General features: G+C 52.7%; 1 protein-coding gene across 4 annotated transcripts; it reads right to left on the bottom strand.

Annotated features, from left to right (window-relative positions):
* Positions 1-787: 787 nt before the first annotated feature.
* LRRC43 (leucine rich repeat containing 43) lies at positions 788-23,348 on the bottom strand. 4 transcript variants are annotated; one of them, XM_073021177.1, is made up of 12 exons: positions 22,963-23,348; positions 21,480-21,740; positions 19,958-20,068; positions 18,403-18,542; positions 16,242-16,480; positions 15,041-15,228; positions 13,787-14,046; positions 5,341-5,578; positions 5,109-5,237; positions 4,838-5,029; positions 4,442-4,475; positions 788-944 (listed from the first exon to the last, which is right to left on the bottom strand). In XM_073021177.1, exons 1-12 carry the CDS (start codon positions 23,104-23,106, stop codon positions 817-819), a joined length of 2,064 nt encoding a protein of 687 aa, XP_072877278.1. In that variant the 5' UTR covers positions 23,107-23,348; the 3' UTR covers positions 788-816. The 4 variants fall into 4 exon arrangements, with proteins under 4 accessions (XP_072877278.1, XP_072877280.1, XP_072877281.1 ...); XM_073021179.1 differs by having other exon boundaries at positions 4,838-5,026; XM_073021180.1 differs by having other exon boundaries at positions 5,437-5,578; positions 22,963-23,344.
* Positions 23,349-23,793: the final 445 nt, after the last annotated feature.

The following is a 23,793-nucleotide window of genomic DNA, read 5'->3' as shown; positions in this document are numbered from 1 at the left end:
GGCCTCGGGCGACAGCCACCTCTGGTCCCCACAGGACTAGGTGACCCAAAACGCCCCGGCGCGGGCAGGGGGCGAACTCTGGTTCATTCTTTCAACGCGACAGTCTCTGAAGGGCTGGCGGCAGCAGAGACCCACCCCGCGGGTCCCCCGGGCCGGGGTTGGCGGCAGCGCTGCGCGTCGGGCGCGGGCGGCCCAGGCTGGCGGGGTCTACGACGCCCGGCTCCGGCCTCTGTCCCCAGCCCGGAGAACCAAAGCCGAGCGGCCCGTGGGTCCCGAGCCGTGCCTGCCGAGGCCAGACTCGCGCCGCACCCGGGCGGGGCCGGCGTCCTCGCGGGGACCCTGGGGGACCGGGGAGCGGGCCGCGGGGTGAAAAGACACGGCCGCCCTGGCGACGCCCCTCCCCGCACGGTGACCCAGCCTCCCTCACAGCAGCGGGGGCCCGGCCCCCAACCTACCTGAGCGTGACGCCGGGGTACGGGTGAGGAGCTCGCGCAGCGGAGCCAGGGCGGATGGTCCCCAGGTGCACGGAGCTCTCAGGGCTCGGGGGTGGGCGGGGCTTCTGGAGGAGGCGGGGATTTAGGGCGGAGGTTCTGGCGGGGGCGGGTTCGGGCCCTCCCCGGTCCCAGCCGCGAGTCTCCGCAGTGCCCGGGGATGGACGCACGGGTCCCGCGCCCGGTCCTGGGGTCCGCACGAGCGGGTCGGGCAGAGGCTGCTCCTCCTCCCCAGGACGCCAGCGCCACGCCCGCCCACCTCGACGCGCGCGGCGGGACAGACGCCGAGGCGGGAGTCCTGGGAACAGCCTTTATTGCCCACGCCCTACACGGCGAACATGCGCAGAGCCTCCTCCGCCGAGCGGCACTGGTTCAGCTGGATCTGCACCTCTACCGTCAGGGGCTCGGGGCGGTAATCGCTTTCGTAGATCGGATTCACGGCTTTTGGCTTTTCTGAGAAAATTAAAACGCGAGCATGAGCCCCGGGAGACGGATGGGCTGGCGTTCTCGGTCGCTCTGACCCATCCCAAATGCAAGCCCTGGGCCCTATCCCAGCAGGAGCTCAGTTTCCGTCCTCGGGTCTTAACCGTAATAAGAAAATTAAATTGCATTTAATTAGATCATTTAATAAGTCGCAGCTGTTTGAGTTGCAAGACTGGCTGCTTTTCGCTTTGAGACAGTGTCTTGCTCCGTCGCCCAGGCTAGAGTGCAGTAGCGCGATCTCAGTTCACTGCAGCCTCCGCCTCCCAGGTTCAAGCGATTCTCCTGCCTCAGCCTCCAAGTAGCTGGGATTACAGGCGCCTGTCACCACGACTGGCTAATTTTTGTATTTTTAGTAGAGACAGGGTTTCACCATGTTGGCCAAGCTGCTCTCGAACCCCTGACCTCAAGTGATCCGCCCGCCTAGGCCTCCCAAAGTGCTAGAATTACAGGCGTGAGCCACAGCGCCCAGCTGCAGATATTTTCTTAAAAATGAAGTAATTCTAGCACTTCGGGGGAAACAACTGAAAGTATTTCAATAAATTATAACATTTGCCCTAAAAATGAAAAAACATTGTTACTGCCACCATGAAGTTACCAATTTTCCAATACTCAAAGACCTTTCTAATGACGTGGGTGGTGATAGGAAAGAACGTGATTTTTGGAAAATGTATAGTGAGGGGTGTCAACAGTTGGAATGTCTGCATAAGTCGGTTAACCTGTAGTTTACAAGTAACTCATGCATGTTACAAACTGCATGGTAAAATATCCATTCAAAATGCAAACTAGACTAATTTTAATCTGATTATGAAAAATTCAATATAGATTGTTTTCACATTGTAACAACCTTTAAGAAACTACCACTTGTCAAATTTGGTGTAATATTAAAGAAATTATATTATCTGAAGGTCTATTAAAATACTCCCCTCTTTTCCAATTGTAGGTCTGAGGTTGGATTTTTTTTTTTTTTTTTTTTTTTTTTTTTTTGAGACGGAGTCTGGCTCTGTCGCCCAGGCTGGAGTGCAGTGGCCGGATCTCAGCTCACTGCAAGCTCCGCCTCCTGGGTTTACGCCATTCTCCTGCCTCAGCCTCCCGAGTAGCTGGGACTACAGGCGCCGCCACCACGCCCGGCTAGTTTTTTGTATTTTTTTAGTAGAGACAGGGTTTCACCGTGTTAGCCAGGATGGTCTCGATCTCCTGACCTCGTGATCCGCCCGTCTCGGCCTCCCAAAGTGCTGGGATTACAGGCTTGAGCCACCGCGCCCGGCCTTTTTTTTTTTTTTTTGAGACAGAGTCTCGCTCTGTCGCCCAGGCTGGAGTGCAGTGGCGCGATCTCGGCTCACTGTAAGCTCCGCCTCCCGGGTTCACGCCATTCTCCTGCCTCAGCCTCCTGAGTAGCTGGGACTACAGGCGCCCGCCACCGCGCCCGGCTAATTTTTTGTATTTTTAGTAGAGACGGGGTTTCACCGTGGTCTCGATCTCCTGTCCTTGTGATCCGCCCGCCTCGGCCTCCCAAAGTGCTGGGATTACAGGCGTGAGCCACCGTGCCCGGCTATTCTTTATGCACTTCAATTACAGCAACATATTGCAAGCGGTTGACTACAGAAGTAGCTATAAGAATCCAGCTGTCTTCAATTAAGCCAAACATTAAAGAGATTTTTTTAAAAAAACACTTTTTTTTTTTTTTTTTGAGACGGAGTCTCGCTCTGCCGCCCAGGCTGGAGTGCAGTGGCCGGATCTCGGCTCACTGCAAGCTCCGCCTCCCGGGTTCACGCCATTCTCCTGCCTCAGCCTCCCGAGTAGCTGGGACTACAGGCGCCCGCCACCTCGCCCGGCTAGTTTTTTGTATTTTTTAGTAGAGACGGGGTTTCACCGTGTTAGCCAGGATGGTCTCGATCTCCTGACCTCGTGATCCGCCCGTCTCGGCCTCCCAAAGTGCTGGGATTACAGGCTTGAGCCACCGCGCCCGGCCTTTTTTTTTTTTTTGAGACGGAGTCTCTGTCTCCCAGGCTGGAGTGCAGTGGCACAATCTCGGCTCACTGCAAGCTCCGCCTCCTGGGTTCACGCCATTCTCCTGCCTCAGCCTCCCCAGTAGCTGGGACTACAGGCGCCCGCCACCACACCCAGATAATTTTTTATATTTGTTGTAGAGATGGGGTTTCACCGTGTTAGCCAGGATGGTCTCGATGTCCTGACCTCGTGATCCGCCTGCCTCGGCCTCCCAAAGTGCTGGGATTACAGGCATGAGCCACCGTGCCCAGCCAAAACAACCTTTTAAGGCCATCTTAACCCACAGATAAGTATCACAAATCATGTGTTCATATAGGCATGGGTTTTGAAGTCCAGTAGCGTACGCTCTCCAACATTTACTTCTTCAGGCTGGTGTGAAATGGCACGATCTCAGCCCACTACCTGAGCTTGAACCTGCCTTCCAGGTTCAAGCAACTCTCCTGCCCCAGTCTCCTGAGTAGCTGGGATTACAGGCGCCCGCCACCGCACCTGGCTAATTTTTGTATTTTCTTTTTTTTCTTTTTTTGAGATGGAGTCCCGCTTTCGCCCAGGCTGGAGTGCAGTGGCCGGATCTCAGCTCACTGCAAGCTCCGCCTCCCGGGTTGACGCCATTCTCCTGCCTCAGCCTCCCCAGTAGCTGAGACTACAGGCGCCCGCCACCTCACCCGGCTAGTTTTTTGTATTTTTTTTTAATAGAGACGGGATTTCACCGTGTTAGCCAGGATGGTCTCAATCTCCTGACCTCGTGATCCACCCGTCTCGGCCTCCCAAAGTGCTGGGATTACAGGCTTGAGCCACCGCGCCCGGCCTAATTTTTGTATTTTTAGTAGAGACGGGATTTCGCTGTGTTGGCCAGGCTGGTCTTGAACTCCTCACCTCAGGTGATAAGCACGCCAAAGTGCTGGGATTACAGGCGTGAGCCACCACGTCGGGCCTGTTTCCACTTTTCAGCTTCAGCATGATGGGTTGCTCTGCTGTGATCGGGCCTCGTGCCTTTGCAGCCACCTCCCACAGCTCTCCCTGTCTCCTTTCTCTCCCTCCCACTGGATGTTCTTTCTGAACCTCAAATCTGAGACGCACCCGTTTCAGATGCTTCTGCAGCTCCCCACAGGACAAGTCCAGGTCCCTTTTACAGCAAATGAGGGCCGATGGCCTGAAGCTGGAGGCAGATACCTCGGAAGCAGATGAACCCCAGGCAGCCCCAGCTCCAAGCCCTTGCCCCCTATGGCTCTACCACAGGTGCCTTCCCCACCCGCGCCACAACCCACACAGGCCCTGTGGTCTGAGGGCTGCAGAGAAGAAATAACAACACTGGATCCTAAGGGGGGATGTGGCCTCTCCCCAGGCCAGGCCAGAAGCTACCATTCCCCACCCTTCTGTTCCTTTGGCCTCCACCAGGGCTGGCTCTCGGCGGGTCCTACTAACACTTCCTGCCCTCAGTCACCACCATCGGCACTCACCTTTTTTGGCAACTTTCTTAATCTTCTTTGAATCCTGAGAGAAAGAACCACAAAATGAGATGCTTACTGGAGAGGGGAGGTGCTGGAGGAGTGTCTCTGGGGGCCCACCTCCTCCAAGACATCTGACAGGTCCAGGAAGGCGGAGGTCTCCCGGTGAGGGTGCCTGCCCCAGCCCACCCCCAGGGGAAGGCTGCTGACTGGGCCAAAGTCCACGGAGGCGCCCTCTGTGCAGGCGGCAGCACCAGCAGCCTCGCTGGCTGCGTGACCCAGGGAAAGGCCCTCCCCGCCACCTCCTCCCCATCCGGTGACCTAGGCCCTCAGCCCTTGCTTGCCCACAGGGTTCCGGTGGGGAGGGCGAAGGCAGAGGTGGAGGATGTGGCTGGGGCCCAGCTGTACCCTGGCCAGTGTCAGCCTGTCCGATGTCAAGGTGCGGACCATGCCGAAGTTGCACACGGTGGACACCAGGGGCTCCCCGGCAAGCAGGGGCTCCAGGATCACCAGGCTCCGGCCCAGCACCTGGAGGATGGGGGGGTCCTGCCGGAGCTCCTTGGGCAGCTCTTTCTTCTTCTTCGGCACCTTCCACTCCTGCTAGGGGAGGACAGGAGGGTGGGACATGTCGAGGCAAGGATGTGGCCAGGCTGCCCTCCCCAGCACCAAGGCCCGGTACCTTGGCCGGCTCTTTCTCTCCTTGCCCCTTCCTGTCTTTCTCCTTCCCTTTCTTGTCCTTCTCTGCCTTTCCTCTCTTGGCAGACAGGGGACTGTCAACAGCAGGTAGCACCACAGGCCAGGAGAGAATCTAGGGGGAGGAGAGAATCTTCGAGTGAGCAGAGGCCCAGGTGGGCTGCCTGGGGTCGCCTCTCCCTCACCCTTTCTGGAGCGGCGCTGAGACCTCATCTAACCAGGGAGCGGGGCTCCCATGGGGGACGGCCCGATGAGAACAGGAACGGGGCAGAAGTGCAGCCTGTGGATGGCGGGCGCTGACTCCACCTGCCCACCTTCTCCTCCACGATGGTCACAGTGGTCCCCGCCAGCAGGAAGGCCTTCAGTGGCACCAGGTCCCTGAGAGAGTGCTGCATCTCGTAGCCGCACGGGATGACCTCAGCCCAGGGCTTGTGGGTGGTGTTGAAGAGGACAGTCCTTGGGGAGGGAGAGATGAAGACGTGGGTGCCGTCAGCCAGGGGCTGTGGCCGGGGACCCGGAACAGGACTGCGAGGGGACATCCGAGGAGACCATGAGCATCGAAGCCCACAAACAGCGTGAGGCAGGGCCTGGCTGCCAGCCAGCAGGCAGGGCAAGGGGACCAGAAGGCCAGAAAGGAATGTGGCCACAGAGGAGAGAGCAAAACAAAGGTGCATGGAGCCCTCCTTCAGAGGCAGGACCGCCCTGAGCAACTGACAGAAACCAACCACAATGCACCAAGAGTTGTTTGTGAAGAGTTCAGCCAAGGGCTGAGCGTGGTGGCTCTGGCTTCTAATCCCAGCACTTTGGGAGGCCAAGACGGGAGGATCGCATGAACCAAGGAGTTCGAGAGCAGCCTGGGTAACATGTCGAGTCCCCGTTTCTACAAAAAATAGACACATTAGCTGGGCGTGGTGGCACATGCCTGTAGTCCCAGCTTGAGGTGGGAGGATTGCTTGAGCCCAGGAAGTCAAGGCTTCAGTGAGCCGTGTTCATGCCACTGCACTCGAGCCTGGGCAACAAAGTGAGGCCCTCTTACAGGGGGAAAAAAAAAAAAGCAGAGGCTGGACGGGGTGGCTCACACCTGTAATCCCAGCACTTTGGGAGGCCGAGGCAGGCGGATCACGAAGTCAGGAGATCGAGACCATCCTGGCTAACAGTGAAACCCCATCTCTACTAAAATTACAAAAAATTAGCTAGGCGTGTTGGCACGTGCCTGTGGTCCCAGCTACTCAGGAGGCTGAGGGAGGAGAATCGCTTGAACCTGGGAGGTGGAGCTTGCAGTGAGCCGAGATTGTGACAGGGCACTCCAGCCTAGGTGACAGAGTGAGACTCCATCTCAAAAAAAAAAAGCAGAAACAATTCTAGCCTAGCCCCAGGCTAGAACACAGAGGCAACTGGAGTTTCCTAAGTCTCAGAACACCATGGCAATCCTGAAGCAGCATCCCACTCGGGAAGTGACTTAACATAAATTGTTCTACCAACTGAATCACAGCATGAAGGAGAATAATATACTCCAACAAATTTAAAGTATGTCCAAGTTGAACGTTAATAGAAAACAGAAGAAAATAGAATAAATAACTTATTTCATCACTGAGGATGGAGAACATTTTCCCTCCAAGATAAGTAGAGACCAAGTTGCCAAATGAAATATCACAGCAGGTAAAGCCCAGTAAATTAACGAAGGCTTGTAAACTGTGAAAAACCAAGTGTTACAAGGAAAACGTAAAAATCGTGAAACTAGGCTGAGCGCGGTGGCTCACACCTGTAATCCCAGCATTTTGGGAGGCCGAGGCGGGCAGATCATCCTGGCCAACATGGTGAAACCCTGTCTCTACTAAAAATAAAAAATTAGCCGGGCATGGTGGCAGGTGCCTATAATCCCAGCTACTCAGGAGGCTGAGGCAGGAGAATTGCTTGAACCTGGGAGGTGGAGGTTGCAGTGAGCCGAGATCGCACCATTGCACCCTAACCTGGGCAACAAAAACGAAACCCCATCTCAAAAAAAAAAAAAAAAAAAATTAAATTAAAAAAAGAAAAAAGATTGAAGCACTGATGCTACACCATGGATGAACCTTGAAAATATGATGCTCAGTGAAAGAAGCCAGACACAAAAGCCACGCATTTTGTGATTCCATCCATATGAAATGTCCAGAACAGGCAAATCCATAGAGACAGAAAGTACTTTAATGGTTACCTTGGACTAGAAGGATAGGGGAATCGAAGGTGACGCCTAATGGGTACCTTTCTGGGGTAATGGAAACGTTCTGGAATTAGACCGTGGTAATGGTTGCACGACTCTGTGAATATACTAAAAACCACCAACACATGTGCTTTAAAATGAACGTTATGATACGCTAACTATATCTCAGCCGGATGCAGTGGCTCATGCCTGTAATCCCAGCACTTTGGGAGACTGAGGTAGGTGAGTCACTTAAGGTCAGGAGTTCTGGTCTCGAACTTTCCTGGTCAACATGGTGAAACCCTGTCTCGGCCGGGCGCGGTGGCTCACGCCTGTAATCCCAGCACTTTGGGAGGCCGAGGCGGGCGGATCACAAAGTCAGGAGATCGAGACCACGGTGAAACCCCATCTCTACTAAAAATACAAAAAATTAGATGGGCGCGGTGGCGGGCGCCTGTAGTCCCAGCTACTCAGGAGGCTGAGGCAGGAGAATGGCAGGAACCCGGGAGGCGGAGCTTGCAGTGAGCCGAGATCGCGCGCCACTGCACTCCAGCCTGGGCGACAGAGCGAGACTCTGTCTCAAAAAAAAAAAAAAAAAAAAAAAAAAAAAAAGAAACCCTGTCTCTACTAAAAGTACAAAAATTAGCCGGGCATGGTGGCGGGCACCTGTAATTCCAGCTACTCAAGTGGCTGAGGCAGGAGAATCACTTGAACCCAGGAGGTGGAGATTGCAGTGAGAGAGATCGCACCACTGCACTCCAGCCTGGGCAACATAGCGAGACTCCGTCTCAAAAAAAAAAAAAAAAAAAAAAAGAAGAAATGTAGTGAAATGGACACATAGAAAGAATCCAAGAGAGAATGTGAAAAATTGTACTTCTCGCCAGGCGCGGTGGCTCATGCCTGTAATCCCAGCACTTTGGGAGGCAGAGGCGGGCAGATAACCTGAGGTCGGGAGTTCGAGACCAGCCTAACCAACACGCAGAAACCTTACCTATACTAAAAATACAAAATTAGCTGGGTGTGGTCGTGCATGCCTCTAATCCCAGTTACTCAGGAGGCTGAGGCAGGAGAGTCGCTTGAACCCAGGAGGCAGAGGTTGTAGTGAGCCGAGATTGCGCCACTGCACTCCAGCCTGGGCAACAGAGTGAGGCTCCATCTCAAAAAAAAAGAAAAAAAAAGAAAAAAAAGGAAAAGAAAAATTGTACTTCTCAGCTTAAAGAAATGTTGACCCTCCTGAATAAAAAATGGCATTAAAAAAACCCCAAACCAGTGATAACATACGTACATAAATGATACAAACATATGAAGGCTAGCACTCAACAATCTAGCAGAGAAGTGAGAAGAGTTCAAAGTCTATCTGCACACTGTCACCGTGTCCACTGCAGTCATCCTCCTCAAATGTGAAACCTGATCTCATTACTCCTCTGCTGAAAAACTTTCCGATAGTTTCCGCTTAGGAGAAAGGGGTCTTTTTCTCTCTCTCTCTCCAGCCCTGTCTCTTGCCAATCCCTGCCTTCCTCCATAGTTAATCTTCTTTCTACCATTCCTCCTATGAGAAACAGTTTAAATGGTCCATTTGCAAGGCATGAAAAATCTAAGTACTGGCAGCCAGCCTTGCAGACGTGACAAACCACACGACTCAGGCACCTAGAAAGTCACGCTTAGCGAACAGGAAGTAGAGGAGGGGTCAGCCCATAAAAGGGGGCCAGGCGTGGTGGCTCACTCCTGTAATCCCAGCACTTTGGGAGGCCAACGTGGGTGGATCACCTGAGGTCAGAAGTTTGAGACCAGCCTGGCCAACGTAGTGAAACTCTGTCTCTACTAAAAATACCAAAAAAAAAAAAAAAAAAAAATTAGCCAGGAGTGGTGACGTGCGTCTGTAATCCCAGCTACTTGGGAGGCTAAGGCAGGAGAATTGCTTGAACCCAGGAGGCAGAGGTTGCAGTGAGCCGAGATCGCACCACTGCACTCCAGCCTGGGCGACAAGAGCAAAACTTGAGTGGGGAAGGGGACGCAGTATGATCTTATAAGAGGATAATGAAACTTAGGTGACACCCAGGAAGATTGTAACCCCATAGTACTCAACCAATGAGGAACTGGGAGAGGGGTTTGCCCACTAGGAGATAAATGACCTGTTGTGACTGCCCCAGCTGCCTGCCTACCAGTCACCGGGTCTTGCAAAACTGCCATTAAAAGTCTCATTTCCGCTGTTCTTTGTGTCTAAGTCTATGTGCCCACCCTAGGGGCAGAGATTTGTCCTGTACTTCCTCTGGTGTACCACTTGTGACATTAGAATATGTAATTACTGTTTGTTCACTTCCTTCATGAAAAGGTAAGCGCCCAAATAGAACAGATCTTTTTTTTGAGACGGAGTCTTGCTCTGTCTCCCAGGCTGGAGTGCAATGGCGCGATCTCGGCTCACTGCAACCTCTGCCTTCCGGGTTCCAGCGATTCTTCTGCCTCAGCCTCCTGAGTAGCTGGGATTACAGGCATGTGCCACCATGCCCAGATACTTTTTTATATTTTTAGTAGATACAGGGTTTCACCATGTTGGCCAGACTGATCTCGAACTCCTTACCTCAAGTGATCCACCTGCCTTGGCCTCCCAAAGTGCTGGGATTACAAGCATGAGCCACTGCACCCAACCCTCTAGAACAGACAATTTTCTATCTGATTTGTTGTTTATAATCCCGATACCCAGCATCACACCTGGAAATGGTATGTGGATGACTGGCGTTTGCTAATTGTTGAACTTGGGCAATTACATATGGCAAATAATTATATGGAAAATATAAAGGCTTACAAGTAAACTAAGGAATATAACTTAAGACAATTTAAAATAAATCTATTAGACTGCAAAAACAAAATGTATTTTTAGAAAATCAATGTGGAAATTCTGTTTTAGGACATGGTAGACTAGACTATACTGGACAAACCTTCCTGCTGAGAACAGTCATATCAGCTGGACACAATATTAACATTATCTGTTGAAGGTGCTGAAGAGCCAAGTCACAGAATTTTCAGGGCCAACATCAGGGCAAAGGGGAACAGTCAAAGAAAATGAGCTTAGTGCCACATTAATGCTCAAGAGCCAATTCCAAAAGTGGTGGCTGAGAAGCTGAAGAGAACTTTAGGCAACCTCATGGGCACTAGGGGGACAAAAATTTGTGTTCAAAGCCCTCCAAGGAGGTGGGCCCCTGGTAAACACTCCAGATTTTCCTTGGGTTTTCTGAAGAGCTACTAAAAGAACACATAATAGAAGTGCTAGAAGGAGAGGCGATAGAAAAAGGAATAGAGAAAAATACTTGAAGGATAATGGCTGAAAACTTCCAAGATTTGATTTAAAACATTCATCTATATATTCAAGAAGCTTGACAAGCTCCAAGCAGGATAAATGCAAACATATTCACACCCAGACACATCATAGTAAAAATGCTGAAAGACAAAGTGAAAATCCTGAAAGCAGGAAGAGAAAAACGACTCATGACAGACAAAGGAATCCCAATAAGATGAACAGCTGACTTTTCATCATAAACAATGGAGGCCAGTAGGCAGGCAGGAGACATATTCAAAGTTCTGGGGTAGGCCAGGCATGGTGGCTCACACCTGTAATCTCAGTACTTTGGGAGGCTGAGGAGGCTCGACTGTGAGCTCAGGAGTTCAAGACCAGCCTGGCCAATATTGTGAAACCCTGCCTCTACTAAAAATTAGCTGGGCATGGTAGCAGGCACCTATAATCCCACCTACTTGGGAGGCTGTGGCAGGAGAATCGCTCGCTTGAATCCAGGAAGCAGAGGTTGTAGTGAGCCAAGACTCAGCCACTGCACTCCAGCCTGGGCAATAGGGCTAGACTTCCCTCTCAAAAAAAAAAAAAAAAAAAAAAAAAAAAGATGTTCTGGGGTAGTGGGGGGAAAAAAAACACCAAAACTGTCAACCAATAATTCTATACCCAACAAAACTATCTTTCAAAATTGCAGGTGAAATAAAGACATATCAAGAAAAAGAAAAAACTGACTTTGTTGCCAGTAGATCTGCCTTACACGAAACATGAAAAGAAGTTGCATACATGAATACATTAACATCCTGAAGGAAGTTCTTCAGGCTGAAAGGAAGTAACACCAGAGGGTAATTCAAATTCACATAAAAACAAAGAGCACCAATAAAGGTAATTACGTAGGCAAATACAAAAGACAGTATTGTCATATATTTCTTGTCCTTGATTCTAATTAGAATAAAATACAATAGCATAAGATAACATCTATAAGATTGTAGTTTGGGCTATAACATGTAGAAATGTAATATATTTGACTGTAACAACATGAAGGAAATGGAGGTGAGAATGAAGCATACTGGAGAAAGAAAATGACACCAAGCCCAGGCATAGTGCCCCACATCTGTAACTGCAGCACTTTGGGAGGCCGAGGCAGTAGGATTGCTTGAGATCAGGAGTTCAAGACCAACCTGGTCAACATAGTGAGACCCCACCACAAAAAAGAAAGAGAGAAAGGGGCCGGGCGCGGTGGCTCAAGCCTGTAATCCCAGCACTTTGGGAGGCCGAGACGGGCGGATCACGAGGTCAGGAGATCGAGACCATCCTGGCTAACACGGTGAAACCCCGTCTCTACTAAAAAACACAAAAAGACTAGCCGGGCAAGGTGGCGGGTGCCTGTAGTCCCAGCTACTCGGGAGGCTGAGGCAGGAGAATGGCGTAAACCTGGGAGGCGGAGCTTGCAGTAAGCTGAGATCCGGCCACTGCACTCCAGCCTGGGCAGCAGAGCCAGACTCCATCTCAAAAAAAAAAAAAAAAAAAGAGAGAGAGAGAGAAAGGAAGAAAGAGGGAGGGAAGGAATGAAACCAGAAAGTAAATCAATTCTTTTCTTTTCTTTTCTTTTTTTTGGAGATGGAACTTCTTTCTTTTTGCCCAGGGTGGAGTGCAATGGTGCAATCTCGGCTCACTGCAACCTCTGTCTCCTGGGTTCAAGCAATTCTCCTGCCCCAGCCTCCCAAGTAGCTGGGATTACAGGTGTGCATCACCACTCCTGGCTAATTTTTTGTATTTAGTAGACACGGTGTTTCACCATGTTGGTCGGGTTGGTCTCCACCTCCTGAACTTAAGTAATCTGTCCACCTCGGCCTCCCAAAGTGCTGAGATTACAGGCATGAGCCACAACAGCAAATCAATTCTAAAGGAAGACATGAAAGGAACCAGAAATGGTAACTAAGAAGGTTAACAAGCTTAAAAAAAAAAATTTTTGTGCTCTCCTTTCTACTCTGCAAGACATGGATTATATAAAGCAGTAATTATAACAATGTATTGTTGGGTCTGTAACATGTATGTTTATAATAAAATTAATATTTATAACAATTACTACAATCTTCATAACAAAAGTAGCACAAAAAAGAGAGAAAGAATGGAGCTAGACTGGCAAGAAAGAACATGATATACAGGATGGAAGATGGAAGATCCTTACAGCACTTTATGTGTGAGAATACATCTTAGATGGATTAAAATGTTAAACCAAAAAAGGTTTTCACACCCAAGGGCTGAAATGAAAAGGGCTGTTAATTTATAATCTCTCAATCGACTCAAGAAATTCAGGCCGGGTGCGATGGCTGATGCCTGTAATCCCAGCACTTTGGGAGGCTGAGGCGGGCAGATCACTTGAGACCAGGAGCTCGAGACCAGCCTGGCCAACAGGGTGAAACCCCATCTTTACTAAAAATATAAAAATTAGCCGGCCATGGTAGCACATGCCTGTAGTCTGAACTGTAGGCGCAGGCATAAGAATTGCTTGAATCTGGGAGGTGGAGGATGCAGTGAGCTGAGATCACACCACTGCACTCCAGCCTGGGTGACAGAGCGAGACTCTGTCCCCGCCAAAAAAGAAATTCAATCATTCCGAAAATCTTGGCTGGTCAGGGAAGTGAGACTCAGTTGTACTTTGAGTAGATGGTTAGAGTAGAAGGATTGAGCTAAGTTCAACCCTTCAGAAAAGAGGGCTGAACACTAAATCTAAATGCTGCCAGCACAGCTAACAGCCTAGTGGGGCCTTAACCATTCCTGGGGGTGGGGGATCCAGGAGAGACTCAGTCTAAGGACCTTTTTTTTTTTTTTTGAGACGGAATCTTGCTCTATCGCCCAGGTTGGAGTGCAGTGGCGCCATCTTGGCTTACTGCAAGCCCTACCTCCTGGGATCACATCATTCTCCTGCCTCAGCCTCCCAAGTAGCTGGGACTACAGGTGCCCGCCACCAGGTCTGGAGCTAATTTTTTTGTATTTTTAGTGGAGACAGGGTTTCACCGTGTTAGCCAGGATGGTCTCAATCTCCTGACTGCCTGCCTTGGCCTCCCAAAGTGCTGGGATTACAGGTGTGAGCCACTGCGCCCAGCCAGCCTCAGGACTTTTAATGGAAGGCCACAGTGTGGTCTAGGCTTGTGACCCTACTGCTCTGACCACTTGCCCTGGTTCAGGTTTCCATTCTTACCCTGGGGATGGGCAGAGCCGGGGATCTATATGCAGCCGCAACTTGGCCAGCTCTTCTGCAGAGGCCCTTGGCGTCTGCAAGACGGTCGAAGGCCCCGAGATGACAGACAGCTCCGACTCTCCTGACTCCTCCACCTCAGACTCCAGAGATCCTTCGACCTCTTCAGTGACCCCTCCAACAATGTCTTTGATGACATCTTCGCCGACCTCTTCAGGAGATTCCTCAACTAATAATTCTGAGCTGGGAGAGGGCTTGATGATCTGCAGGAAGACAGAAACTCGTCCAAGGCTGCCGTCCTCAGGACACGCTCGGCTGATGCCCGGGGTGTCTGTAATGCAGCTCCCGACATCTGGATGAGGTTCACGCATGAGCAGACACACCACGCCAGGAGATAGGAAGGCTCTTAGAAACCCAGTTTTGTTTTTCTGAGAGACCTATGTTAAGAGTAAAAGCAAGAACCACTTTGTCCGGGCGCGGTGGCTCAAGCCTGTAATCCCAGCACTTTGGGAGGCCGAGACGGGCGGATCACGAGGTCAGGAGATCGAGACCATCCTGGCTAACATGGTGAAACGCCGTCTCTACTAAAAATACAAAAAAAACTAGCCGGGCGAGGTGGCGGGCGCCTGTAGTCCCAGCTACTCGGGAGGCTGAGGCAGGAGAATGGCGTGAACCTGGGAGGCGGAGCTTGCCGTGAGCTGAGATCCGGCCACTGCACTCCAGCCTGGGCGACAGAGCGAGACTCCGTCTCAAAAAAAAAAAAAAAAAAAAAAAGAAACACTTCTACGTGGGAGCAGGAGACAGGTGTCACCACATTTCCCCTAGTCGGATGGTATCCTTGGGTTTTCTTCTGATGTGGAGGGAGATGGGAGGAGTTGTAGAAATTGCAGAATGGGGCTGGGTGCAGTGGCTCTCGCCTGTAATCCCAGCACTTCGGGAGGCCGAGGATCACTTGAGCTCAGGAGTTCCAGACCAGCCTGGTCAACAAGGTGAAACCTCATCTCTACTAAAAATACAAAAATTAGCTGGGCGTAGTGGTGGGCACCTGTAATCTCAGCTACTGGGGAGGCTGAGGCAGGAGAATCGCTTGAAGCCGGGAGGCAGAGGTCGCAGTGAACTGAGATCGCACCAGTGCACTCCAGTGAGACTCCGCCTCAATAAATAAATGAATTAATTAAAAGGTTCTTCCTGGGGCCCAGGAAGCGGTTCAGCCTTCACAAGAGCCTCCCACACTCCCAAGGACAGCCCAGGGCACACCTCAGCCAGCTCGCCTGTGTCCTCATCCGCTTCACCTTCTTCGTCTCTCACAAAATCGTACGTCACATAATAGCTATAAGCGACAAAAGGGCCCTCGGGCCCGGGTTCTGGGTCTAGAACAGAGGTGTCCAGGACTCCTCTGATGTTTCCGATGGTCACCACGAACTGCGCCTCCTGTGCCAAGAGATCTGCAGAGAGGAATGGGCAGGACGGGGGCCCCGTGGAATGGAAGTTGGCAGACAGAAAACAAGAGGGCTGGGAAGGCACAGGGCCCTGGATTCTCTCCAGCACTCAGGGCTGAGCCTTGGTGAGGCAGTCAGGTTCAGGCCACCGCTCCGGCAAGCTGGCCTGGAGTGATCTGGGTGTCATTATACCCCTCTTCGGCTTGTCTTCCTGATCTGTATATGGGAGTGATAAGGGCTGCTTTGCAGAAGGTCACCTTAGTATTATCTAGCACGTCACAGTGACCTGAAGAAGCCTCCAGTGCACCTTGCGGCATGAACCACAAGGGGGTGATCTCCAGCCACCAGGGAGGTGAAGAAGCTGATTGAAATAACTGTCCCAAGTCCCTACAGGTTTTTATTTTTTATTTTTTTAGAGACTGGGTCTTGCTCTGTGGCCAGGCTAGAGTGCAGTGGTGAGATGATAGCTCACTGCAGCCTCCACCTCCTGGGCTCAAGTGATCCTCCCGCACCACCTCTTTTCTTTTTTTTTGTCTCGCTCTGTTGCCTAGGCTGGAGTACGCTGGTGTCATCTTGGCTCACTGCAACCTCCACCTCCCGGATTCAAGAGATTCTCATGCCTCAGCCTCCTGAGTAGCTGGGATTACAGGCACTCGCCACCATGCCCGGCTAATTTTTGTATTTTTAGCAGAGATGAGGTTTTCACCATGTTGGCCAGGCTGGTCTCAAACTCCTGACTTCAAGCGATCTGCCTGCTTCAGCCTCCCAAAGTGCTGGGATTACAGGCGCGAGTCACCGTGCCCAGCCTCCCCCTATCATTTCTGTTGCCAAATCCCAATCACAGGAATCAAAGCCTGGCGGGAAACTCTGGCCCAGAAGAGAGGCTGTACCTGACTAGGGTCTGGGTCAAATGGGGAGTTGCAGGACAGAGGGGTGTGCGGACCCAGGAGGGTGGGGCACAGCCAGGCGGAGGCTGGGGTGTCACGCGCCACCCCCTCCCTGCCTGCCAGCACCCTCACCGCCATTGAGGCTGAGCCCCCGGAAGAGATGCTTCTCGTTGGGAGACACGGTGATGTCGTCCAGCACGCAGAGCTGGGCCAGGCTGTCGATGGTGAGGCCGCGGTAGTAAGGCACCAAGGCCAGTGGGTTTCCCTGTAGCACCAGAAGTCGCAGGTGCCGGAGGGTCCTCAGGCTGGCAACCATGCTCTGCAGGTCTGTCAGGTCATTGAAGCCCAGGTCCAGGGAGACGAGGTTGGGCCTGGAAGGTGAGCAGGACCATCTGAGGGTCAAGAAGCCAGGTGAGCAGGGGACAAGCAGCCCTGCAGCCAAACCAACGGCGGGCCTGGGCCTAAGGACTCTGCCCACCCATGGCCTGCCCACCCTGTCCTACCCTTGACCCAAGTTAACCCCGGGTCGGGAATGAGTGCCTGGCTCTTCATCACCACTCTCCGTAGCACTGCCGCCCTCAGTCAGAGCCACAGAGACGCCCCCACCAACCTCCCCTCACAGGACTCCTCTCTTCTTGGCCAAACCTCTCAGTAGCTTCCGTAGAGCTTTGCACACTGCGTGCATCTAGGAGGCTCTGCACAGATACTACGGGCAGACTGGATGGCACAGCAGGGGACAGCCACCGTGGGGGAGCTGTGGACAGGGGCAGGAGTGGACAGGGCAGGAGTGGAGTTGACATTGGGGACTAGGAGGAGGGAGCCAGAGGCTGGAGGGCTGGGCATTCTAGAAGCAGGAGATGGCGTCTCAAAGGCAGACTGGGGCAGGACCCCAGGAGGCAAGGGGGCTGGGAGGGGCCTGCAAAGGGCATGGGCCGAGGCCTGTGGCCAGACCAAGACACAGGGCAGGGGCAGGGTGAATTTCCTGCTGCCACAAACTAGAAAGCGACTTGATCTCAGCTCTGAGAACAGACGAAAAACACAAGCGGCCGCTGCCAGCACAGCGTCCCCCAATCCTAGCCTCACTCTTCCCCTAGGAGCAGAAGAGAAGAGGGGGGAGAGGAGAGCAGGGTCCGAGAGGGGCTTCCCTTCCCTGCTGCATCCGCCCGCTCCAGGCATGCAGAGGGTTGGACCCCCCAAGGGCGTGCCCTCCAGGTTCCTTGGGGGAAGGAAAGCGGGGAGGCGGTTCTACCCCTTCCGTCCTTGCTGGACTGCTGAAGTCCTGGGACTTCTCACAGCATGCTTTGCAAAGCCTTCCTCTCCCAGCTTCCTTTGATGGCCTTTTCTGGGTGGTCTCTGGTCCCCCTCCTACCCCTCAGGTCCAGGATGTTAAGTTTTCTACCGCTCACCCACGGAGGAAACCAAGCTGAGTATCAACTGGGAGCTGAACCGTCTGCAGGCTCCTAAAGAGCCTGAACCTTCAACAGCGATGGAGCGGCTGGTGCTAGGAGGGCTTCGTTCCAGGGCGGTGGTTCTCAGCTTGGGGGATTTTGCTGCTCAGGGGACATTAGGTACTGTCTGGAGATATTTTTGTTTGTCACAACTAGCAGGGAGGTGCCCCTGGCATCTGCAGATGCAGGCCAGGGATGCTGTTCAATATCCTACCATACCCTGGACAGCCCCACACAAAGAATGATGGGACTCCAATGCCAGCAAGCCCAAGGGGAGAAACCCTCCTCTAAAGTATGGCACCAGGCAAAGTGCAGTGGCTCATGCTTGTAATCACAGCACTTTGGGAGGCTGAAGTAAGTGGATCACTTGAGGTCAGGAGTTCAAGACCAGCCTGGCCAACATGGCGAAACCCCATCTCTACTAAAAATACAAAAATTAGCCAGGTGTGGTGGTGGGTGCCTGCAATACCCGCTACTTGGGAGGCTGAGGCAGGAGAATCGCTTGAACCTGGGAGGTAGAGGTTGCATAGCCGAGACAGCACACAGCACTCTAGCCTGGGCAAGAGTGAAACTCCATCTCAAAAAAAAAAAATTAAAATTAAAAAATTAAAAGATGGCACCAAAGCAAAGGCTTTCACACCCACCACCTCTTGTTCTCTGGGCTTTTTGTTTACAAAATCCCACTGAAGGGGGATTCAGAGAAATAAACCGTTAAGTCTGGAGTTAGCAGTCAACTGGGAGTTACAGAAAAGACCAAAGCTGAGCTCTCACGCCACCGGGGTAAAATCGCCTCAACCTGATACTTAATCCCTCCCTCTCGCTTTCCACCTGGGCTCCGGAGTTACCAGTGATCAGCGGTGACGTAGAGACTTTCCAAGGGGCCTAGAAGCTTGTTGTGGCCTAACCCCAGGTGCTGCAGGCCGGCGGGCGGGTGGGCGCACAGACACTCCATGCTGCTGATCTCATTGCCGTAGAGCTCCAGCACCTGGGAGACCACACGGAAGGCCCGGGAGGATAGGGCGCCAAGTCAGCGCTGAGGATCAGGCCCCTCCCCTCCGTCCCGCAGAACTTAGTAGAGGAATCACAAATTACTCACACCCGGCCTCCCTGGCGCCACCCGGCCTCCCTTTAAAAAACCCAGGAAGAGGCCGGGCGCGGTGGCTCAAGCCTGTAATCCCAGCACTTTGGGAGGCCGAGACGGGCGGATCACGAGGTCAGGAGATCGAGACCATCCTGGCTAACACGGTGAAACCCCGTCTCTACTAAAAAATACAAAAAAAACTAGCCGGGTGAGATGGCGGGCGCCTGTAGTCCCAGCTACTCGGGAGGCTGAGGCAGGAGAATGGCGTAAACCCGGGAGGCGGAGCTTGCAGTGAGCTGAGATCCGGTCACTGCACTCCAGCCTGGGCGACAGAGCAAGACTCCGTCTCAAAAAAAAAAAAAAAAAAAAAAAAAAAAACCCAGGAAGAAAAGATTCCTGCAGCAGGTCTCGGGAAGTTTCTTTGCCTTTTGTGAAAGACACGTCAACATCTGGAATGGGGGGTGATGTTGGATTGGCAGTGGGGATCTGCATAACATCTGGCACCTTCTCAACCCATAGGAATGTGTCCCTGGGAGGCCCAAAGGGCCCCTAGATGGATAAGGCAAAAATCCAAAGCTAACCTTCCTTGCTTGTAGTTCTCATCCATGGCCTCACACACCTTTTTTGTTGTTGTTGTTTGCTTGCTGGTTTGGGCTTTTTAAATTTTTTATTTATTTATTGTTTATTTATTATTATTTTGAGGTGGAGTCTTGCTCTGTCGCCCAGGCTGGAGTGCAGTGGCACAATCTTGGCTCACTGCAACCTCCACCTCCTGAGTTCAAGCGATTCTCCTGCCTCAGCCTTGAGAGTAGCTGGTATTACAGGCACCAGCCACCACGCCCAGCTAATTCTTGTATTTTTGTAGAGACGGGATATTCCCATGTTGCCCAGGCTGGTTTCGAATTTCTGAGAACAGGCAATCTGCCCACTTCAGCCTCCCAAAGTGCTGGGATTACAGGCGTGAGCCACCGCACCTGGCCTGTACCACATTTTTTGTTTGTTTAGCCGTTCATCTGTTTATAGGCACTTGAGTTCTGTCCACCCTTCTGCTATTGTGAGTAAAGCAGCTCTGAACTCTGGAGTACAAGAATCTGGCTAAGTCCCTGTCTTCAGTTCCCTCATGGATACACCTAGGAATGGAAGCACTGGGTCATACGGTAATTCTATGTTAAACTTCTAGGAAAGTGCCCTACATTTTAAAAGCCTGGAGCTGGGCCCTACCCTCCACCCACACTGGCCACACCTATGTGGGGCAGGGTAGAGCAAGGCCTCTGGGCTGCGGTGGCCCAAATACTCCAAACAGACCAGGGCTCCTTCACCTTGAGTGTGGGGGGCAGATTGGTGGCATCCACCTCCTTGATTCGATTGGCGCTCAGTACCAACTCCTCCAGCTTTAGAAATTTCAGGAGGTCTTTATCCACCAGGGTGACCTGGAAGAGGGGAGAGGAAGCTGAGGGCTATAGCAGGCAAGGGAGGACAGGCACAGAACCCATGTCCACATTAGGAAGACAGCGGCTCCTCCATCAGTTACCTCCCCTCCCTCCCCACCCCCTGCTTCCCTGGAAGCCGTTCCTGCACTGCATTGTTCTGCCAAGATCCAAGAGCCTCTCTCAACCTCCATCCTTCTCTGACCATAGGCGGTGCATGATTTCCAGGCCAATGACCTGTGTCCTTTGTTGGACCATAAGCCACCTGTGAGGGCAGGAACCTCTCTCCTTTCTGCCTGCCCCAGAGCCACAGTGAACTCTGGGCACTGAAGTCAGTCAAGGTGTCCAGGAATCACCCAGAGCAGGGTCTGACTAGAAGCTGCAGTGACCCATCCATGACTCCTCAGTTCCTGTGGCCTCAAAGACATCCGGACCCTTTCTAGCGGGGCCTCCCTTCTCCAGGGTCACCAACTGTGCCAGTCTGCCAAGGACGGAAGGAGTTCACTCCCAGGACACGAAACCTTCTGCACTGAAACTGAAAGTCCCTGGCAAACTGCTACCAGTCACCCTATTTGTCCCCCAGTGCCGTGTCACTTCCCAGTGGCTCTGGAAAAAGAAAGCCAAGCCTGGGGAAGGCTGAGACCAAGTTTCCAGGCAATGTTTGGGCTGGCTTGCTGACTTTATTTATTCATTGAGACAGAGTCTCACTCTTGCTTGCTTGCTTGAGACAGGGTCTCATTCTGTCACCCAGGCTGGAGTGCAGCGGTGTGATCATGATCACTGCAGCCTCTACCTCCCCAGCTCAAGTGATTCTCCTGCCTCAGTCTCCGAGTAGCTGGGGTTACAGGCGTGCACCACCATACCTGGCTAAATTTTAAAATGTTATAGAGATGGGATCCCACTATGTTGCCCAGGCTGGGTCTCTAACACCTAGACTCAAGCGATCCTCCTGCCTCAGCCTCCCAAAGTGCTGAGATTACAAGCACCGTTGCCGAGCCTCGGCTCTGTTACTGATGTAAACAAAAAATGCTTTTTGGTAACAAATTAAAATAGTTGGAACTACACCAACCATCCTCCACCCTGACTTCCATGGTTTAAATGAAGTAAAACTAACACAGACCCTTTGGAAAACCTTTACTAGAACCCAGGAGGGTCCACTGCAGAACTCAGCTGTGGAAGATGTGCCATGATGGCCTTCCTTTACCAGGGGTAAAGGAAGAAGAAACGCGAGGCTGACCGAGTAGCTGACCCTGGCTGGCACACAAGCCAGGGAGATGAAGCAGAGGGCAGGCTGGCCTTGGCTTCAGCCCCCAGGGCAGGATCCCTGAGGCGCTGTGGGGAAGGGTGCCCTCCCCCCAACCTCCCTTAGGGAAGCGGCCACCCTAACATCACCCCCCACGTGCCCAGCACTCACCTCCTTGTCTACCACCCGCAGGGACCGGAAGTAGGAGTAGAAGAAGGTGTCTGTGATCATCAGCGGGTTCCGGATGGCCAGTTCTCTCAGGAAACTGTCTTCAGCATTCGAGTCGTTCAGCAGAGCCCAGGGGGAGTGGGGGCTGCGGACCAGGCCCAGCAGGGCCTCCACCGTTTCCTCCCCGGGGCTCACCACATCCTCCTCTTTGGGGACCAGCTCTCTCCATGTTCGCCAAGTTTGAGGAAGAAAGCGTGACTTATTCTGCAGTGGCAGAGGTGGGGATTTCTCTAGGTGTGACACAGCCCCCTTAAGGACACCAAATGCTCAAAACAGAACAGATCATAAAACTGGATGATTAGGGATCAGTAGAGAGTGGGCAGGGCGCGGTGGCTCACGCCTGTAATCCCAGCACTTTGGGAGGACGAGGCAGGTGGATCATGAGGTCAGGAGATCGAGACCATCCTGGCTAACACGGTGAAACCCCGTCTCTACTAAAAATACAAAAAATGAGCCAGGCGTGGTGACATGCAACTGTAGTCCCAGCTACTCGGGAGGCTGAGGCTGGGTTCATTTGCACCCGGGAGGCGAAGGTTGCAGTGAGCCAAGATCACGCCACTGCACTCCAGGCTGGGTGGACAGAGCGAGACTCCATCTCAAAAAAAAAAAAAAAAAAAGAGAGAGAAAAAAGAAATTTAGACAGTAATCAATAATTTTGATGGATTATTAGCCATGGATATAACTACAGATGAGGTGAGATAAAAATAATTAAAAGATCCCATTCCTTTTAAAAAGGCGGGCGGATCACTTGAGGTCAGGAGTTTGAGACTAGCCTGGGCAACATGGTGAAACCCTGTCTCTACTAAAAATACAATAATTAGCTGGGCATAGTGGCAGCTGCCTGTAATCTCTGCTACTTGGGAGGCGGAGGTCACAGTAAATCGAGATCGCGTCACTAAGCTCCAGCCTGGGCAATAGGCCTTCCTGGGCTACACCTGGGCTCCCCTCGTGGTTGAAGCCACGGGAGGGAAGGGTCTAGGACTCTGGAGACAGGTGGGATGCAGGGGTAACCCCTTCTCCTGGACCCCGGGTCGCAGGCTTCAGGCTCAGAGCCACGACTCACACTGCCTCAGGCTCTCATTAAATGCTCGGAGGCTGGGAAAAGTTGTTGCACTCTTTGCCCAAAACAAAAGCTTTTCACCCCAAAGGAACCTGCCCACTGGAAATCTGGGGTGTTGGCATCGAGTCAGGGAGAGGCCCTGGCCCAGGTCAGCTGAGGTGCTCAGGACGGGCCCCGCTCTCCTCCCCCCGGCAGTGCCCACGGCCCGGTCCCCACCTTCACCCTCGAGCCCCACCCGCCCCCACGTTGGCGGCCCCCAGAATGCGCAGATCCCAGGCCCCAGGGACCAGCCCGCCCCGCTCGCCCAGGCCCGTGCCTCCCCGCAGCCGGTCCAGGCCCCCAGAGTCCCAGCCCCGGCGCCCGCACCCAGCTGCCGGCACCGCACGGGAACTCGCGCAGACACAGCTTCCGCAAGTGCTCGCGCACGGCCGCGCTCACGGTCCCGGTCCCGGGCCGCTGAGTCCCAGGCCAGGCCTCAGACTCGGACTCAGACTTGTAAGACGCCTCCATGGCCGGGCCGCGTTGCCAGGCAACCGCCAGGAACGCGTGCGCGGGGGCCGGGGCCTCTCCAAGCGCGCTCAACTGCCCGGAGGAAAAAGCCCCCCCATCTGGATCACAGACAACTCGGCCCCAACCACCTGGGTTTTCTCTTCTGCCCTCATCTACAAAAATGGGATAACAGCTAGTGGTTCTAAGTGCAGCAGCTCCCGCAGGCAGTGAGCGCCGTAGCTGACCTGTTTCTTAGCTCCTGCCAAGCACTCCCCACGGAAAGTCATCCTATACCCATCTGACAGCTGGAGAAAGGAGAAGAGGACCCAACTCCAGCCAGCCAGTGGGTTCCAGGGTGGGTCTCTCTAAGCCTGGAGTCAAGGGTTTCATACTGTCCACCTGTATAACTGTTTAAGCACTCAGTCCTCATTTTATGTTTTTAACTTTTTATTTTATTTTATTGAGACAGAATCTCACTCTGTCGCCCAGGCTGGAGTCCAGTGGCGAGATCTCGGCTCAGTGCAATCTCCGTGTCCCGGGTTCCAGCGATTTTCCTGCCTCAGCCTCCCTAGTAGCTGGGATTACAGGCGCGCATGACCACTTCCGACTTTTTTTCTAGACCGAGTTTCACTCTTGTTATCCAGGTTGGAGTGCAATGGCGTGATCTCGGCTCACTGCAACCTCCGCCTCCCAGATTCAACCGATTCT

Source organism: Chlorocebus sabaeus, chromosome 11 (assembly GCF_047675955.1).
Source record: "Chlorocebus sabaeus isolate Y175 chromosome 11, mChlSab1.0.hap1, whole genome shotgun sequence".
Lineage (NCBI taxonomy): Eukaryota > Metazoa > Chordata > Mammalia > Primates > Cercopithecidae > Chlorocebus > Chlorocebus sabaeus.
Note: the sequence above shows the minus strand (reverse complement) of the source record. Positions and strands in the feature narration are given on the sequence as shown.

Bases quoted from the DNA above. Each gene is read 5' to 3' on its own strand.
- LRRC43 (XM_073021177.1), bottom strand. From the start codon at position 23,106: ATGGAGGCGTCTTACAAGTCTGAGTCCGAGTCTGAGGCCTGGCCTGGG. The intron at 21,741-22,962 runs GTGCGGGCGCCG...CTGCCACTGCAG, and splicing joins CGTGCGGTGCCGGCAGCTGG to AATAAGTCACGCTTTCTTCC. The intron at 15,229-16,241 runs GTGAGGGTGCTG...TCCTCTCTGCAG, and splicing joins GGGGCTCAGCCTCAATGGCG to ATCTCTTGGCACAGGAGGCG.